At 43.7% G+C, this 19998-nt stretch overlaps 2 protein-coding genes across 7 annotated transcripts in view; one reads left to right on the forward strand and one right to left on the reverse strand.

Annotated features, from left to right (window-relative positions):
• Positions 1 to 1908, forward strand: part of SLC11A2 (solute carrier family 11 member 2) — a 40712-nt gene extending 38804 nt beyond the window's left edge. For both annotated transcript variants that reach the window (XM_074979454.1, XM_074979455.1), the window contains exon 17: positions 145 to 1908. In XM_074979454.1, coding sequence (XP_074835555.1) covers positions 145 to 222 — 78 coding nt within the window. In that variant the 3' untranslated portion in view covers positions 223 to 1908. The remainder of the gene's footprint in view (positions 1 to 144) is intronic.
• A 2159-nt stretch (positions 1909 to 4067) lies between these two features.
• Positions 4068 to 19998, reverse strand: part of HIGD1C (HIG1 hypoxia inducible domain family member 1C) — a 54259-nt gene continuing 38328 nt past the window's right edge. For all 5 annotated transcript variants that reach the window (XM_074979937.1, XM_074979932.1, XM_074979934.1 and 2 more), the window contains 3 exons: positions 6464 to 6569; positions 5120 to 5254; positions 4068 to 4678 (listed from right to left, as the gene is read on the reverse strand). In XM_074979937.1, the coding sequence (XP_074836038.1) occupies positions 4614 to 4678; positions 5120 to 5254; positions 6464 to 6560 (297 nt within the window). In that variant the 5' untranslated portion in view covers positions 6561 to 6569 and the 3' untranslated portion in view covers positions 4068 to 4613. The remainder of the gene's footprint in view (positions 4679 to 5119; positions 5255 to 6463; positions 6570 to 19998) is intronic.

A 19998-nucleotide genomic window follows, 5' to 3' on the forward strand; every position in this document is an offset into this window, starting at 1 on the left:
TTGTTAAAGTTTTAGGCTGAAAAAATCCAAAGCACAAACTCTCTTGTTTAATGATTTCAACCTAATCATACTTGATTTCACTGTCTTTGGCTTCTGGTTTTCAAAGTGGTTTCCCTAATTCTTCTTCTTCTTTGCCTTCTCTAGTATCAGCTGGGACTTACTGCTCGTCCTGAACTCTTCCTTCTGAACAATGTCGATGCAGACTCAGTTGTGACTAGATGATTCCCTGAAGTGCAGTAGTGAGAACAAAAACAATGGTGATGCCCTTTTGTGCTGCAGAGAAGGATTTTGCTCACTTTTGGTTAGTTCAGAAACGGGTATGGTCAAGGATCAGGAATGACTCAAAGATTTCCTCTGAGGAGGAAAAGCACGGGATAAAACTGACATCTGCAGAGGCATGTCAGATGGAATCAACAGATGTTGCAGTTGACATCAGTCATGAAGGTTCTCACAGGACCATTGAAGAGTTGAGTCAAATCAGTGCATACTATCTCACACCCTATGGGTTTGTCTTCCCTTTAGGTACTCAAAATATTTCCTTGAATCCTTTTTTCTAATTGTAAATTATTTGGGTAGTAAATTATAGGTATTTGAATATCTTTTTGACTTAGAGCTAAACTTATTCAGCTTGGTGTTTCTTAGGTCAGCCAAATCATGGGACACTAAAATGTTTTCAGCTTTTAGAAAGTTTTCCAAATCAGTAATGTTAAGATTTTGCATTTGATTTTTGAATGATCTGATACACTAAAGAGGCAATTATTTCTCACTGTGTTAACTAAAGAGCATGAACAGATCTCTGAAATGCAAATCCACTGCATCTGAAGGCAGAAGTATACAAGGCTTCTGTAAAATGCAGAGCATGTTCTGGGCTTGCTCTTCTGTTTCTGCTGCCTTCCCTGTCTGTCCAGGTACTTCTGGCTCTCATTACTATAGTAACCAAGCACCTATCACCTCAAACCTTGTTAGCTTCCACTGAAGAGGTTGTCTACTCCAAGAACATGGTTATTCTCATTGAACTACCATCTGGCCAATTCTTCAATACTGAGCTGCTCTCAGATTTTATTTCAGGTGCTTGCCTTGCCTCCCACTACTATATTGGTCTCTGCTGCACAGGAAGTAGGAACTGAGATGGGAGGATACAAAGTTAGATCGAATGCACAAAGATACAAGTTTGTTTTCTTCTTCATCACACTTGAACAATGTCTTGAAATACTTAATTCTCAATTTTAAGGCCAAAATACAAACTGTAGAGGCAATGAAAGTTTAGTTTTTACTCAGTTTTTAGTAGGGATCTACAGACTCCTTGGTTTAAGTATCTGTCTACACAACTACAGGAGTGGAAGCTGCTCTACCAAGAGTGCTCACCATGGAACATGCCCGTTGAGTATTAAGCCCTGAAGGAGTGAACTTCAAAAAATTCTTCCTCTACTTCTTCCAGACATACATGTAACTGAATAAATTCACATGTGCAGTTCCACAGCAGCTTTCTCCTATAGGTAAAATGTGTCGTCTTGTCTTAAGCCAACCAACAAGCACCGAATACAGTTAACTTTTCCCAGGACTAGCTATACACACACCTTGATGCCATTTCAAGAAACCTGGAATGATTAAGAGGATTTCTGAGAATTGGATGTTTCCAAACTCTGAGCTTGAGGTCATGATATTCTGGGTTGATTAAAGTGTGTTATCTGTTTTAAAAAACAAAACACAACTTTTGACGTTGTGCTAAAAACCATGAGGCAGGAACCACCTTCAACTGGAAGACACTGTGAATTTTATTTTTATATATGTGTATGTGGGCTCAGTTTGGAGGCATCTTACGTCTGTTTTTTAATTAAATCTCTTACTACTGAAACATTTCTATCTGTTTTTGGCACTAACTAATTAAATGTATTGATTACACTTTGACTTGCGAACAACATGATGAAGTCTGAATGGTAAAATGCGTCAAATCCACTTTAGCTTTTTCTCTTCGGGCTTCGTTTACTTGAGTATAATGCTAACTTTCACGGGCTGTGTTCTGTACAAGAACAAACAGTACAATATGAACAAACTGCAAAACACTTGCTGGGGAGAGAAGTAAAATACCAGCAGTGTGAGTACTGAATGCGGTCCACCAGAGGATATTCTCTGGTTTCAAACTGTAGTGAGACCCTAAAGTCCAATATGTCTGCCACTCACCACATGCAGTGAAGAGAAGACCACAGTGTGGCACATCCAGCTCTGGATCTGCGTGCGGCTCTTGGAGCCTTTAAACGCAGCTCTTCCTAGTGCCACATGCAGGGAGTGCCGTCTGCCCACTCCGTGCCCATGCCCCACCCTATGGCTCTGGTGAGTCGCCAGCATTCCATTAGAACAGGGGCAGGGCATTGGTTTAGGGGAAGGGGGTGTGGCAAATATGGAAGGACGACAACCACAAGTGTGGCGATCTTTGAATTCTTATTGGATACCGCTGATGAAGTTTGGACCAAAGCATAGCATGAGCAATGGTGTCCAGACTTCCACCAGATAACGTGGAAAGGTGTAAACGTGTGTGGTAAAGATTTTTTGCATAATGAGTCTATCTTAGATTCTTCTCTCATATTAAAGCTGTGTGAGTTCTCCCCAACTTTTGGCAGTAAAATCTGTCAGGCATGGGTGGGGGTGGGAAAACACCCCCTGAGCATCATAGCTAATGCTGCTCACTGAGGCCCCATCTACACTACAGCGACCTTTTGAAAGATGATCTTCCGGAAGAGCACATCCACACACACAAAAAAGCAGATTGAAAGATTGAGCCGTTCTTTCGATAGAGTGCCCACACAGCCCTGGCTCTTTCCAAGGAACAGGCCAGGGATTGAAAAATCCAGTGCCATGAGAACTGCTCTTTCAAATAAAAGGGCCCACGGAGCATCTACATGTGGTTTTTCTGAAAGAGGTGCTGTTCCTGATCCCTGAGCGGAAAGGGACTTATGGAAGGAGCCACGTTCTTTCGAATTCAGATCAAAGTAGTGTATTTTGTGTGTGGATGCTCTGTATATTCTTTCAAAAGAGGGCCTGATTTTCTGAAAGAACTCACTAGTGTAAACATGGCCTGAGTGTGGTTTAATTATGCCATCAGAATATTTCTCTCCTGCTAGGTAAGAGTGGCTACACAGGAGACCATATGGGGTACAGCTACCCATTTGTGAAGTCTATAGTGTATGCATAGACCAAGTCTGTTGCAGGTGACACTTGCTTTTGTAATTAGTAAAACCCATTAAAATTTTACCTTGGCCAATGCAGATTAAGTATCTAGCAAGGGGCCATGTGTTCAAAGCTGGGTGCTGTAATGACATACAAGCGACAGGGAGGGCAGGTCTACACTAGAGGAAAAAAATGGATGTAAGATATGCACCTCCAGGTACATGAATTGCATAGCTGGAGCTGATGTATTTTACAGTGATTTTTCTGCTCCATTCTGACAGCGGGAGGTTGATGGGAGATGGTCTCCTGTCAAATTTCGTTACTCCTTGTGACTGAGGAGTACTGGAGTTGACAGGGACACCCTCAGCTTTTGATTTAGTAGGTCCTTACTAGACCCACTAAATTGAACCCCAGAACATCAACCATCTAAGCATCAACTTTCTCATAAGTATAGACAAGCCCTAAGGATCTTGGTTTAAGGCTGAGCAATAGTCTCTCCTCTGATGATTCCCTCTAGAAATAGCTTGTCTCTACCCCAGTTTGTGCTAGTTGTAATTTGTTGCCATCTTTCTGGGCCGGGCAAATTTCTGCCTGTACAGCAACTGAACCAGGTGTCCCTGTAACAGTCTTATCTCTGGGGCATTCTTAAATAGCTGCCAGAATGCGTGTGTTTGCGAACACTGTTGCTTTCGTTGGAAGAAAGAGGCTCTTGTAATCTCATTCCTGGTTTCACGTTAATCACTGCTGGGAGTTAGAGAGCATTTTTGTTAAACCAAATCTGTCTGGCAGGTGAAGGTCTCAATAACAATGACATGAAATACACACCCGGCTAAAGAATTTTTCATGGTGAACATCTGTTTAAAATCTACATACTGGAGCCATAACTATTAACTTCATCAAGTTGAAAGTCTTTTATTGTAACCAACTGGGCTCTCAGCTATATAAATAAAATAGCATAAACAGCAGCCTACTAAATGCATTAGCACAAAACAGACAACCAGCAGTGGTACAGGACATTGGACTTTTCCGGTCTTATGTTAACTATATACTGCCAGCCCCAAAGAACTATCTTGCAATACAGTCTCCCCTAATTGTAGGCCTCTTTCCAAACTGGGAATACTGCACAATTCAGAACCTGATGTAGGTTGATCACTGCCTCTGTCCCAGGTAACAATCCTGTTCCTTGCACAGGTGGAGTCTTTGCTAGCAGGAAATGCTGAAACATTGGAACTGACTGTGCTGTCGGTGATGTTTGTGCTGTAGACATGAATATTGTGAGTTTAGGTACTGATCCCAGCAGTTGCCTTGAGCACAGAGCAGTCATCAAATGGCAGAGCTAACAAGTCCTGGTGATTATTACTTCAAATATGTACAATGTTTACATAGACATTCAAATAATTAATACTGAACATATGCTTTCCTTGCCTGCTTGCTTTTACGGAGTCGGTTCACTTTTTGCCCCCACTCTTGAATTTAGGTTTAACGTAATCCTTATACATAGAGAACAGAACACCTAATGAGAGAGAACAGATAGTGTTAGCTATTGGTGGTTTTCATATGAAGCACAGTTCAACTACTCTTCCTGCAAGTAGTTTTGCTTCTTTACATTTAACTGAAATGTCTTCAAACTTTAGCACAGCTAAAAATTATTCAGCTGTAAAAATGTCTTCTCGAAATACCCTAAAAATAAATGGTGCAAGGAAGTGACAACTGGACATTAAATGGTCCCATAAACCCCAATTTGAATAGCTGAGTTGTGAATCCTACCGATTTACAGAATAGTTGTTAGAATGGCAGAATACTTGCTGAAAATAGAGGTAAGTCAAACAGCCTGTGAATGGGCTTGCTATTTCATGGACAGAAGACTTTGTCCGTGCCCCTTACCCCCTCGAGAAAAAGGCTTAGCTACTGCAAAAGTTTCTTGAAAAGGTCCCTGCCCAGATCAGTATCTTACCTATTGTTATTGCTCCTACGACAAAGCCTTGTGCTGCAACTCTCATATGAATGAGGTGGACTGACATTTTCTGATCGCCTCTGCGTCTCAACCTGTAGAGACCGTACCCCACAACAGCCACAAAGCCTGCCAGCCCTGTGCATTCAGAAGGAGGGTGAAGTTCAATAAAATTGTAAAACCAAAAATGTTGACTTTACAGTAATGTATGCAGTGCTCTTTAAGCTAAATGCTAAATTCCTGATGCTAAAATCTACCAAATAGTGCGAAGGGCAAGGAATCGGTATATTAAGAGTGGGCAGAATTTGCCTGTTCTAAACAAAAATAGCAGTGTTTACCAAATGTTAAATTAGGCATCCTGTTGGAACAGAAACATCCAACTTCCTGTACCAGAAAATGATGGTTTTGTTCCCCAAACTGTGCAGTGTAGCCATAACAAAGCTCCTATTTGATTCCTTTTCTTTTGAAATAGGGAAGGAATGGCAGCTAGCGGTTTAAACTTGTCTCTGCCTTTTCTTGCTTTTGAAGGTAACTCAGGTCCTGTAAATCACTTTCAATTACTTTTGTTGTTTGATATATAAATTGAATAACTAACTTATTCTTTTATCTTTCCAATTACCACCACCCCCACACGCTGCAAGAAAGCAAGCTGTGTCCTTGCCACCTGCTAAATTGACAACAGTGTATACAGATTAGCCTGTGTTCATTTAGTGTGGTACACACAAATCACTTTAAGGTCTAGAAGAGCTGCTGTTTTGACAGTCCTGCTGCTGCTAAATGTTAGGAAAGCCTAATGAAGTTTGATGGATGAAACTCTGCCAGGCTGCTCTAAGTCTGCACTTTTCCTAACAACCTAGCATTCTGGATGTGGTTCATCTTGCTTAAACATATTGGTTTTTCAACACAGAGCTGATTCGCTGGCATATTAATATGGAAACTTGTACAAGCTTTGAATTTGAGGGAAGAAGGTAGATGGGAAAGTGAATAACAACAGCCAAGAGACCATTTAAGTACAGGGGTTATAATAGGCTTCCATCAGTACTTTATTGGTAAAGTAACAGCCACCTTTGCAAGGGAGCTATACTGTAATCTATTCTGTCCACCCTCTTAAAACAAAAGAATGGCATGCTACGATTGAGAGATGAGAAAAAACTGGGACTTTACATGTGTCCTATTAATTTTGCTGTTCCATGTTTAACCAACATACATTTCACCTATTTCTGGAAAAGATCCATAAATCTGTTCAGTTAGTTAGGCAGGTTATTTCAGAGAAAAAAAAACAGGCCAGAATTATTAGACTTAAACCCTGTCTGTAGCACTCTGTGTCCATAGAAACATTCAACTCACCTACAGGGACAAAGGGAGAGTCTCTGGCTTTCCGTGTCAGTTTAGATACTTGACTGTCCTCTTCCGCTGCAGACCAGCGATCATCGTCAGAAGACATGTTTCACGTCTGAAAGGAAAAGTGCTGACAATTCAATCCAGAGATCGTTTTTTTCCACTTTCTTCTCCAGTGTTTATTTATCAAGTACCTCTTTGGAGACTCCCAGGTGTCAGAGCAACTACCTTGCAAACTGACCCTAGTAGTACACTAGCAGATTCCCTTTTTCTTCTTGTCATGCACTTAATGCAATACCAGCTGCTGCTTAATCTCATTTTAGAGGCTGCATGGTTAAGGGTTTTATTTTGACACTACAGGCAGGCTGTGTGCAGTTTGTCCCTTCTGCCTGTTCAGCCCTCCACAGGATACCTCACCTCTTCATTAGTACATTGGTGGAATAAACTGACACTTTACTAAAAGAAAAAAAAAAAGAAGACGTTTTAGAGGTTATTGCCTCTTCCCCACCTTTCAGACCCCCAGATCATCCTGTCCCTTCCCTGGAATGAAAAAGGGCAAAGATAGTGCCTATCTGTACAAAGACCAGTCACCTTATATTCAGTATCTGGAAAAATTAATGCCACAAATAATTTGTATGCACCCAGAAGAAAAATGTTTTATATCACTCAGTCGACTTATCAAGAACATATTGTAACAAAACAACCTACTATCGTTTGACGGGGTAACAAGATGTGAGGGAAGTGGGGATGGGGTAGATGTGGTATCTTGGCTTCAGGAAGGCTTTTGTTACTCTTGCTTCACCGTCTGATAAACGAATTACAGAAATACAGCCTTGACAAATCAACAAGGTGGGGTGCACAACTGATTGGAAAATCATACTTGGGGAATAGTTATCGATGGGTCAAAACCAGCCTGGAAGGGTATTAGCTGACGTTCCAGAGGGATCTGACTTAGATTGAGTTCTAGTCTGTATCTTCATAAATGATACCACTACTGGGATGGAGAGTACACTGATCAAGTTTGTAGACAATCCCAAGCTGTGAGAAGTTGCAAACACTTTGGGGGATGGATTGAAATTCAAAATTATATTGACAAACTAGAGAAATCTGAAATAAATGGGATGAAATTCAATACACGTCAATGCACACCATCAAGATCTCAGACACAATGTTGTGTTCAGTTCTAAGCATGACACTTTGGGAAAGACAATGACACACTGGAAAGGACAGAGGACAGTAATAAAAATAAGATCTAGAAAACAGCTACAGACAGTGTTTTGTGCTGGTACTTGCTGGCACTGAGTACTGGCACCTTGGCAGCCCCAGCTCCAGGATTAGTTGAGAGGGGAGATGGTGGAGTATTGGCTTTTTTTTAAAAAAAAAACCAAACAAAACAGCATACTGTCTACAGGAAAGACTGAAAAAAATTGATTTGTTTGGAAAAGATGGGGGCAGAATAATAACCATCAAGTCTATGAAAGGTTGATGTGAGAAGGAGAGTGATAAATTGCTGTCACTCTCCATTTAGGACAGGATGAGAAGTAATGTGTTTGAATTGAGAAAGGGATAAAAAAGCAGTCCTGTAGCACTTCAACAAAATGCTTTATCAAGGATGAGCTTTCGCGGGACAGACCCACTTCTTCCGAGCTGGAAATTCAGAATTTCCAGCTCGGAAGAAGTGGGTCTGTCCCGCGAAAGCTCATCCCCTCATAAATCATTTTGTTAGTCTTTGTAGCTCTACAGAACTGTTTTTTTGTTTTGTGAAGATATAGACTAACACGGCTACCTCTCTGTGAGAAAGGGATATTAAGACAAGGCATCAGGAAGTCTTCTTAACTGTAAGGGTAGTTAAGCAGGGGAACGAAATTACCTAGGGAGGCTGAAGGGGTTTGAGAAGTAGTTAGACAAACACCTGTCAGGGATACTACGTGTGTGTGTGTGTGTGTGTGTACACACACACACACACACACACACACACACACACACACACACACACACACACACACACACACACACACACACGTATTACTTGTCCCTTCCCTCCTATAGCCCCCTAATACCCTCTCCTATTGTGCCTGCTCCTCCCCCTTACCCCCTCCCCAATAGCCCCTTTCCATCACACAGCCCCCCAGTACCACACCCTCCCTGTATCTCCCTTTCCCTTATAGCCCCACAGTAGCCTCCCCCTTTCCCTTTGACAGACCCCCTCAGTACCATCCTCCCCTAGTTGCCCCTTCCTCTCCCCCATTGTCCCCTTTCCCCGGCACCCCCAGTCTCAGCCCCCCACTGTCCCTTCCCCTACAGACCCCTCCAGTCCCATGCCCCTCCCCCCGCCCTGTTCCCCTTTACAACCACCCAGGCCTATGCCCCTCCCCCTAGGACCACCCGGCACGGCCCCGCCCCCCTTCCGGCCCCCGCCTCACCCGCTCGAGGCCCCGCCCACCTGCCGCACCCGCCTGATTCAACCACCCCAACCCTCCCGGCCAAGGGCTCGCCCCCCCTTTGTCTTACGTCACCCAAGGGCAGCCAATGGCAGCGAGGGGGTAAGAGATGGGCGGCCGCGAGTGCGAGGGGGAAAAAATGGCGGGAAAAGCTGAGTCGCTCTTACAGCTCCTCTCCCGGGGCTAGGCGGGCGGGTACCGAAGCTGCACCCCCCCCACACACACAGACCCGGGGGGGCGGTATAGAAATGTGGGGTCCGCAGGGGTACCCCACAGGCTGCGACCCAGCCCTTCGCACACGGCCTGAAGGGGAGCCGTAGGCAGCCCCTCATATGCACCCCACGGCCATTGTCCCCCCCCACACCCCGGCCAGGAAACAGGTGCCAACTGTCTGACCGGACAAAATCGGATTATTTGGCCCCGCCCCGTCCCAGAGGCCCCGCCCACCCGTCGCTCTGCCCTTCCCCCCACTTCCACATGGTGGGGGGGGTGGTGCCCCTTTTTGACCTAACGTCGGGGCTGAAAACTGGACACCCTCAGTTCGTTGTGCTGAGGCGTCTCCCAAACCGTCCTCATCCCAGCCCCCGCCGGTCTGTGGCGGTTGGTGGCGCCCCTCTCCACGCCGCTGGCCCCTCTCCTTTTTCCACGCCCTCCCCCCCCCGCCGCCATCCACAGGTGGAATAAATTTTGTGACGTGCACCGAGGCACGTGCGGATGTGCACCATCAGGAGACGCACCCGCTGCTGATCAGCTGGGCAGCGCCTGAATCTCTCCTGGGTTTAGCTTCCAGGGAAGACAGTGCCGCCCCCACAAGGGTCAGCTGTGGGATTCTTTCCCCTCCAACAGCACCAGCCTTACCTTCATTTCAAGACTACCCCCACCACAGTTTCTCCTAATATTAGTAGATTTTGTTTTGAAACCAGCTCCTGCTATCTTCAGAGGTGCGTAACATGCACACAGCCTGTAGGAGCTGAGCATTTCAGTCTGTAATGTATTTATCTTCACCCCGTGCCTCTAATGCACAAAGCAAGAACTTCTGTAGCACCTTAAAGGCTAATACATTTATTTATTAGGTAATGAGGTTTTTGTGATTGAGACCCACTTTGTCAGATTTTCAGATCTGGGTCTTTCCCATGAAAACCTAATAAATAAGTTTTTGTGAGTCTTTAAGGTGCTACAAGGACTACTTGTTTTTTGTGAAGCTACAGATGAACACGGTTACCCCCTCAGAGACTATGATGGAGGAAAAAAACTGTTATATTCCCATTTCACAGCTGGGAAACTGAGGTACAGAGAGAATGGAGCCCCTTGCTCAGGGTTACACAAGAAGCCTGTTAGAGCAGGGAAATTAAAATTAAGCATCCCAAGTGCTCTACTTGCACCTTAACTAAAGGCCTGTTCGCCCTTCCAATCTACCTTTATTTAATCTCTTCCACCTGACTCAGCTGTTGCCCAGATTGGGCTGACAGCCCTGCTTGAATTGAACTCATCACCATGCACCCCTCAGCCATTTCTGCATGATTTGTGTTTGTGTACCCTGTGTGAAGAAGGCAAGAAAGCAGGCAATTTTGTGGCTTCCCCCATGTCATCCCTGAGAAAAGACTGTAAATATGTCAGCATATGAGTGACTGGAGCACCCTTCCATCCCGCAGAAAACATCTATGCAGGAGAGCCTAGCAAAAGGTAAGTGACTTTCAAAAACTGATAGTTTGGTTGTTTTTTTTTTCTTTTTGGAGCTCGGGGAGAGTAATAAAAATTACATTTGTGCTGACTGCAGCCCTGTTGTATATGATAGGCTGCAAAAGATGGGCTGTTTTTGACCAAAGAAACCATTTCATGTGATGTGAACCCTTTAAGAAACTGGAGATACAGCCCTCTGGAGCACATGACCTGTGAGGAGCGGCTGAGGAATTTGGTCTTGTTTAGTTGGCAGAAGAGAAGACTGAGGGGTGATTTAATTGTAGCCTTCAACTTCTGGAAAGGGAGCTCTAAAGAGGATGGAGAGAAACTGTTCGCAGTGGTGACAGATAGCAGAACAAGTAGCAATGGTCTGACGTTACAGAAGGAGAGGTGTAGGCTGGATAATAGTAAAAACTACTTCACTAGGGGTGCATCTACACTAGCTGGCTACTTCGAAATAGCTGGCACAACGTTGAAATAGCACAGGTCACGTCTACATGCGCTGTGTGCTATTTCAACGTTGAAATCGACGTTAGGCGGTGAGACATTGAAATCGCTATTCCCATCCGAAGATGATGAACGTTGAATGTCGAAGTAGGCCGTGTGTAGATGATCTGCGTCCCACTACTTCGAAATAGCGGGGTCTTCCATGGCGGCCATCAGCTGAGGGGTTGAGAGGCGGTCTATGGTCACCGCGTGCAGCAGCCCTTAGCGAGGGCTTCTGGTTGCTGCTGCTGCTGCTGCAGCTGGGGGGGGTCCATGCTGCATGCACAGGGTCTGCAACCAGTTGTCGGCTCTGTGGATCTCGTGCTGTGCAGGCCGAGTGTGTCTGGGAGGGGCCCTTTAAGGGAGCAGCTTGGGGCTTTGCTGGCCCCTTATTTTGACAGGGAGCGTGTGTGTGTGTGTGGTCACTCTGCATTTCCTTCCAGGGGCGGCTCCTTTCGACGTTCTCCATCGCTACTTTGACGCTGAACGTTGACGGCACCAGCCCTGGAGGACGTGTAGACGATACGCGTTGAAGTAGCCTATTTCGATGTTCTTATGTTGAAATAGGCTACTTCGACGTAGTGTGCTATTGTAGACGTAGCCCAGGAGGGTGATGAAGCACTGGAATGTGTTGCTTAGAGAGGTGGTAGAATCTCCATCCCTAGAGGTTTTTAAGTCCTGGCTTGACAAAGTCCTGGCTGGGATGACTTATTTGAGGTTGATCCTGCTTTAGACAGGGGGCTGGACTCAATGGCTACATCTACACTAGCCAAAAACTTCGAAATTGCCATGCAAACGGCCACTTCGAAGTTTGCTAATGAAGTGCTGAAATACATATTCAGCACCTCATTAGCATGCGGATGGCCGTGGCACTTCGAAATTGATGCGGCTCGCTGCCGCGTGGCTCGTCCAGACAGGGCTCCTTTTTGAAAGGACCCCGGCTACTTCAAAACCCCCTTATTCCTATGAGCAGATAGGAATAAGGGGACTTCAAAGCGCCAGGATCCTTTTGAAAAGGAGCCCCATCTGGACGAGCCGTGCGGCGGTGAGCCGCATCAATTTTGAAATGCCGCAGCCACCTGCATGCTAATGAGGTGCTGAATATGTATTTTAGCGCTTCATTAGTAAACTTCGAAATGGCTGTTTGCATGGCAATTTCGAAGTTTTTGGCTAGTGTAGACATGGCCAATGACCTCCTGAGGTCCCTTACAGCCCTATGATTCTATGAATAACACACTGGAGAGTTTGAAATGAGCTCTGATGTCCCCAGGGGTCCTCACACCAGCTGTGTAGCCACAGGTGAGCCTGGGTAGACTGGGACCCACCCACCAACTCCCTTCCTGGATCTGCTCCAGCCCAGATACTGGGGCTTTCACTTTTCACCAGGTACTCCAGCTAGCTCTGGCGAATGCAGGCTGGGGGCGAGCCCTGCTCTGCTCGCCAAGTGCTACAAGCCCCGAACGCCCTTCCCTGGCAGGAAGTCCCAGATGCTGCTATGCGGTTGTAGCACTGGAGCCAGGGCAAGCCCCATACCCAGACTCTGCTCCCCACCATGATCAGTGGGCAACTAGAGCAGGGCAAGGTGTCACAGGACTTCTCATTGTTTTTGTGGTTACAGATTAATGAGGCTACCCCTCTGATACTTGACATCCTGTGATGCTTGGGCATACTTTATTTCAGGGGTCATCAACTTTCACTGCACTGTGATCCCCTTCAGCCCCCGCCCCCCCCCCAAAAAAAAAATTACTGCATAACCCCAGGCAGGGGAACTGAAGTCTGAACCTGCCCAAGCCCCTCTGCCCCAGATGGGTGGGCCACAGCCTGAGCCTCATGGCTCTGGGCAGGGAGGGGGACACAGGTGGTGCTCAAGGCCTTCAAACCCAGGCAGGGGGCCTGCAAGTGAGCTCTGCTGCCCATGGCTGAAGCTCTCATGCTTGGACTCTGGCACTGGGCATTGGGGTTTGAGGTTCAGCACAGATCTCAGCAAGTCTAAGCCAGCCCCCGTGATCCCCATTCAAAGAGGGTGGGTACTGACTTTGGGATTCCAACCCACAGCTTGAGAACTGCTGATCTGTTTTATTTAGCTTCAGTTTCACCATCATGTTCAGTAATAAACATTGTGCTATAAACTCTGGAATAGGAGCAAATGGGATAGAAGTAAATTTGGTTATAAATGAGAGCTTAAGCCTGTTTGGCTTAAATGCGGCTTTAGTCCAGGCTTTTTTCTCATCAATGATCCAAATTGTTGTTAAGATAAATTTGGATGATATGCCTGGCTGAGAGAAAGCACATTCACAGTGTTGTTGCAACTGATACTTAAATGTCCGAATGAAGTGTTTAAAACATTAATACAACAAGATGACAGCAGTACATCTGCTGCAAGTGATAAGGTAACTAGCAATAACTCAGCTACTAATATATAAGTTTAAAGAACTTCACTGAACCAGGAAATGTGAGTTTGCCTGACACCATAGGGAGTTTTCAGATTTAAGTACTACACTACACATCTCCAAACACAACAGCTGAAAGCACAGATGTTACCATATTTTACAAAAAAACTGCAGAAGGGAGGATATCCAGGAGGGGGAGCAGTTGCCAAGGAGTAGAGAGAATACCCTACAGTACATTGACCAGATTTCCTCACCTAAGATTAATGAAATATTTATCCTGTGTCTATGAACCATATGCTCTCACAGCTTCATTCTCAGAAAGCAGAGGAATTCAGTAGTGTGGGTACCGGGAGAAGCTCTCACTGTTATTATGAACTTCCTAGAAAGTATTTCTGGCATAACGAAACACCTGCCGCTGTTCCGCTGCATGCTCTGATTTTTGTCTCACAAGCATTATCTACCTCAAGGATAATGCTGCAGAAAGTGGAACAGGTGATTGAGTAGGTGTCAGTCTTCCCTCTGAGTAAGTACTGATTTAATGTCCCACCATGATATCAGCACTGCTGGATGTGCTATTTTGGGTATGATGTATAACCAAGATCCTGACCATTTGTCTTTATTAAAGATGACAGGGACTCTTTTTAGGGACAGGTTTATGAATCCTGTTGTCTTGCCTGAATTCTAGTGCAGCTAATTAAGAACATAAGAATGGCCACACTGGGTCAGACCAAAGGTGCATCTAACCCAGTATCCTGTCTTCCATCAGTGGCCAATTCAGAGAGAATGAACAGAGCAGGTAATCATCAAGTGATCTTTCCCATGTGATGCACCCCCAGCTTCTGGCAGAGGCTAGGGATACCATCCTTGCCCATCCTGGCTAATAATTATATCCTGCCTGAATTGTTCCTTACATTGGTGAATAACATAAGAAACCGCACCTACCACAAGGTCACGCATATTTCCTTTCGTCAAGGATGTATATTGTACTCTTATGTCAATGCAGTTAGACTTCAAATATCTGAACCTTGAGGGGAATCAGTTGCTGGAGACCAAATATCTGAACTATGTGGGCGGAGTTTGGCGAGATGTGTCATTTTCTATGGGACCTATATATAGTCATGCAGGAAACACAGCATTCTGCCCCCTAAGAGGACTGAACCTTTTATCACAGCTGGAAGTTTCTTTTAAATTTGAAGACATGAACATACGAGTAGTCATAATTTTAGAAAAAAAAGCCCTGAAATCAGCCAGGCAGGCAAAGGGTGGCTAAGTGGTAGAGTGGCAATTATTTGATTTCCCCTTTTTACAAATTTTACAGCAGGTACCCAGCAGGTGGCATCATCTGCTCAAACAGACTGAAAAATGGAATGTCAATCTACTCTATTTACCCAAGTGCTGCTTTGTGGGTGGTGTTTTATGCAATTCCCTTCACTGGTTAATGAAAAGAGAAAAGTACTGTCTCTGCATCTTTGGGTTGTTATCCAGAAAATGAGTGGCGAAGGGTTACTGAAGCAAGCAATACACGATTAAAAGACAAGTGTCAAAAATTCACAGAACAGGCTGATTTCTTAGGCTTCATGCATTGATCCAAATGAAAATAAGTAATTGTTTTTGTAATAGCTGAGACTGATGCTTCCCAGAAGCCACAACACACAGCTGAACAGGTAAGGCACAGATTCCAGATCCAACCTGCCAGGCTCCAGGGAATGAAATAGAAATACAATAGTTGCAGATTACTGGACTTTTATCCTTGTTACAACACCACCAGATTGATGTGCTGTATTTAGCAGCCTCTCTGTAAGGGAGGCCCATGGTGGGAAGAGTAGAGATGTTGCAAATCAGGAGGAGCAGGGACTCAGAAAGAATTGTTAAATGCTGACTCTGCCTAACCTGCCTCAGACCATACCTCATGCAGTGTAACTGTAGCCACGCTGGGTCCTTGTCTCTTTCATATCAAATACAACAACACAGTAGAGTCAATACTACTTTGAATCCTAACATAAGCAACAAGAACCTCGACAAGGATAAAGAAGAGGAGAGGAAATAACAAACAGTACCTTAGAGACTAACAAATTTATTAGGTCATGAGCTTTCATGGGCAAGACCCGCTTCTTCAGATGATTGGAGTGGAGAGGAGAAAGGTTTCGGGAAACCTTTATGTTCTATTCAGCTACATATTGAGCCTTTATTAGGCAATTGGACTAAAATCTGAAACATTCACGTAAATCTGAATGAGACAGAATTCCAAACCCGATAACTTTTTAGTTAAGTTTCAGTAACACCCAGGAACCGCAATCAAGATTGGGACCCCCTGCTGCTAGGGGCTCTAGCAACACTTGAGGGTCAGGATTCGCATGCCAAAAAGCTAAAAATCCTAGCCAAACATGAAGGGAGGGAGGGATGGTGATAGGCTCTACTGTGAGGGCAGGGGACTGGACTCAATGACCTCTCAAGGTCCCTTCCAGCTCTATGAGATAGGTATACCTCCATACAGTTAAATAGTTGCAAAATGAACTATCTGATTTGACTTGCTGTCAAAAATCAACTGTGGTATTGGCGAGGGTTTTAAAACATGATAAAGGTTTGGAAGAGCCAAAATTTCCCACATCTATTGTTTCTGCCTATCAGTAATCTATCCTAATCAAGTTCTTATAGGGTCCCTATTATTACCATGGTATCTGCACACCTGTTTATACTATGCATATACTTATTTTATTCAAAATAAGTACAAAAATCCTTACTTAAAAATAAAGTGCCAGCATTCCAACACAAAAAGCAGTCGCCAGATATCAAGATGCATTCCCCAGCACTGTTACCTTACAGCAACAAAACCAACACGTGCAGCCCAACACTCAAGCAACTCTACAACAGCAAACCAGTTTGTGGAACCCGAGTTTTATAAACTAGCATGCTGTAAACATATCACTGTGCTTATGCAGCTGAAAGAAACTTCTGTAAGGAAGGGCTTCAGTTTCAAATCTGAAGGAATTGTTATAAATAAGGAACTTTTTAAAATCATGAAGAATAACATGACTTTGTCCTTTGAGGTACAGCCATGTCAACTGTACATTTGCACATTTCTTCTAAACTAGTGCATGGGCACACACAAAGACTAGCTGAATGAAAATAAATTCAGCAGTTCAAAAACACCATGGAGAAAGGAGGGAAATGTCTAATCTGTTAAAGAAAATGTGAAATACAGAATCGCAGTTTGTGACTCTATATTTTTTTTTAAAAAGTGTATAAGCAATGCTGATGAAACTCCGACCAGATCGACTGTACATGCTAGTTCCCTAGAAGAGGGTAACAAGTATTGCTTCATCTGATTTTTACAAAAATGTGGAAGTTGTATTGCTATTTTTATAAGAAGTGTTTAATTGTATGCCCTTATGTGACAGGCTAAGCAGAGCTGCTGAAGAATAATGTCATTCCCTGTTGCTTCAGTGACGTACAGAAAAAGGCAAGGTACAAGCAACTGCTAGTTGCTCTCCACCTGGCCCTGTCATTGCTATGCACAGCTCCATTCAGGTCTGCCATAAGCCCTTCCTTCCCAGAATAAACAAGCCTTACATATAGCAGCACAATAATTTTCCCTGCATAGACATACACTTCACTTCTCCCATGCACTGAACATACCCAACATTATTTCCTTTCATGCCGTGTTTGACAGCACTCTTTCTCTATAGACTCGCATGCTTTCACTGTCCTTAAGTTCACATACGATCACTTGCCATTTTAATGGATACTGATGTGACTTGTCCTTCCCTGAGAGGCAATCTACACCCCACCCTATGAACCTAAGAAGAAAATTTTTAAAATTAAACCAGACCAACATCCACATATTTACCAAGGTTTATGAACCGAATCAGGGGTACTGCAGTTAATTACTGTCTTTACTGGGAGTGCTATATTCTTTTCTAACATAACTGAGCTGATTTAGTGGAATTATACCACAGGAGAATTTAGTCCAAGGTATGATTTAATTTCTTTTGCTAGCATGAGACTGATCATAGGTATTTTTTAAATTCAACAACAGTGTATCTGTTTGGGTCACTTCTATTGCTGTGTTGGTTCTAGTGCCTGTGTTACCTAGTATTCTTTCTGTTGATCTTACACGCGTGGGTTGAGGCTGCTTACTCTTTGCACACCCAGTATACTACAACAGTGGTGGCTGCATGTCTAAAATTTACAAAATACTGTGTTCACAAGTGACAGCTACTCTGCTATGCTGGTGGAGATGGTGGTTGCCTAGGAACAGCAAAATATTTGGTGACTTTCTTTCAGAGGATTGTAAACGGATAGACCCCTTCAATGTGCATATAGAAAACAAACAAAAACAACAAAGCCATTCAGAGCTTTCCAAAGAAGTATTTCTAAGAGCATATGTGGAATTAGAAAGTTTAGATGGGTTTAAAATGCACTTGATCAGATTCTCCCATCCCTAATTAAAATTTTGGTGTCATCGGTGTCATTCACACATTTGCAAATGACATTTGTCTCTTTAGAGTGAAAAAGTAATTATCAAAGTACTCTTAATGCAGACTCTTTCATAGAATTATCAGGCCGTCACAGACGGATGAGTACACATGATTATGCCTGTCGCCAATCTGCAGGAAATTTTACCATGTAGCAACAGGATATTGTCTATGGCAAATACTTGCAACATGTGGCATTGATGTTAGTAGGGTACAGAGATCTGAATCTACATTCAGCCCCAAAGTAAGCAGGTGTAATTTCAATGAAGCCAATGGAGTAGTCTTACTCCAAAGCTGAACTTGGCCCAGAATTTTTATGTCTACTACCTGGATGACGATGTAACAAAGAATAAAAGAGGAAATACTTGTGCAAGGAAATGGTTTTGTATCTCATGTTTTATAACGTTATGGACATTTAAATCTGAGGCAGGATTTTAACCATTTGAAAATTCCTGTTTTTCTCTGTCCCTTTTCAGTTTGATTTTTCTCCCTTCTCTTAATACAATATTCTGTGAACGTCATGTCCAGCACCTTCAGCCCTGCTGCTTCAGTATTAGTGTCACACTTTGTGAAGTGTTGCGTAAAATATTTCATTATCTCAAGCATCTTGCTGCTTGCTGGTTTTAATTCAGTGCTGGTATAAACATATGCATTCACCCTATATTTATATAAAGCAAGTAGTTTCAAAATAAGTGCCTCCTCCTGAAAATATATAACCCCCTACCCACAAAAAGTTGGTGGAAAATACTATTTAGCTTTTAAAGAACTATTTTTCTGCAAATGCTAGTTTGTCCATTTCCTCTCATTTTCTGGCTTGTTTCTATAATAAAAATTAGCACTTGAACTTCATTTTATTTGTGACAACGCAGCATTCACTGGAGTGTGATCTGAAATGCACATGACAAATGGCAAAACAATCTTCTGTTTTCCTGCAGTAACATTTCTACAGGTCTGCATGGGATGGGGAGAGATCTTAGCGCTAGTACAGGTGTGTCATACAGAATGAAGCTTAGTTGGAAAACTTCCTCAAAGGATAAGCGGTAGAGATTTATCTATGTCTTCAAAAACAGCCACTGGAGACTCTGAAATAAAACATTAGAACTGACACTCTTTGCTTTTCAGCACAAACCCAGGGGCTACGAATTCATAGCATATCATCTTAGGTTCCTTTCCAAAATGCCTGCCAGCTAGCCAACTCTTTTTCTATAAAATGCTTATTTGCATCTACGATAGGTTTTACTTTTTTAGAGAATAACTTTCTAGCTTTGGTATTTGAGATAAGTTCCTGTTTTTTCTTAAGTTTCTTTAGCAGAGGAAGCTGAATGTAACACTCTGAAGGAATGAACCCATCAGATTTGATATATCTACTTCTCTCTGGCTGGACTGACTCACCCTTTCATCCTTCCATGGTAGATAAATTTGAGTGTTATGCACTTCTCTTTTTATGATTCCCAAAAAATCAAGGTATTGCCTGCTCTAGATTGACTTTAAGATCCTGGGGTGCTTTCTTGGAAGGAAAATATTTGCTCCAATTAACAACATTTTGCTGAGTTGTTGGTGTGCAGCATGTTCACATAACTGTTATAATTCACTACAGATGTGTCTGCATTTCAACTAAGTTGTATGTATAGAGCTTATGATATGCCCTAGGACAGGGTGGGTGATAAGGTGTGGTTCACCAGGGTTAGCCCCTGGTGGGCTGCCAGATGCTTTAGTTACCTGAGTGTCCATGGGTACAGCTACTTGCCAGTGTTCCCTCGATATTCTTTTTTTGCATCCAGGTGCAGAATAAATTTTGCTATGTTCACCCAAAACATGAGGATGTGCACAACCAGTAGAGAAACATGCTGCTGGCTCTAGACACTCCATAAATCAGCAGGGTGGCCTCTGAATCTCTTCTGGGTGGCTGCCCAAGCGCTCAGCTTACAGGGAACACTGCTCGCAGTTCCCATTGGCCACGGTTCGCTGTTCCCAACCAATGGGAGCTGCAAGTGTTTGAACTGGTGGATGCTCAGGTAAACAAAGCATCTGGCTGCCCAGCAGGGGCTAACCCTAGCGAACCACGGAACCAT

Source organism: Carettochelys insculpta, chromosome 29, assembly GCF_033958435.1.
Source record: "Carettochelys insculpta isolate YL-2023 chromosome 29, ASM3395843v1, whole genome shotgun sequence".
Lineage (NCBI taxonomy): Eukaryota > Metazoa > Chordata > Testudines > Carettochelyidae > Carettochelys > Carettochelys insculpta.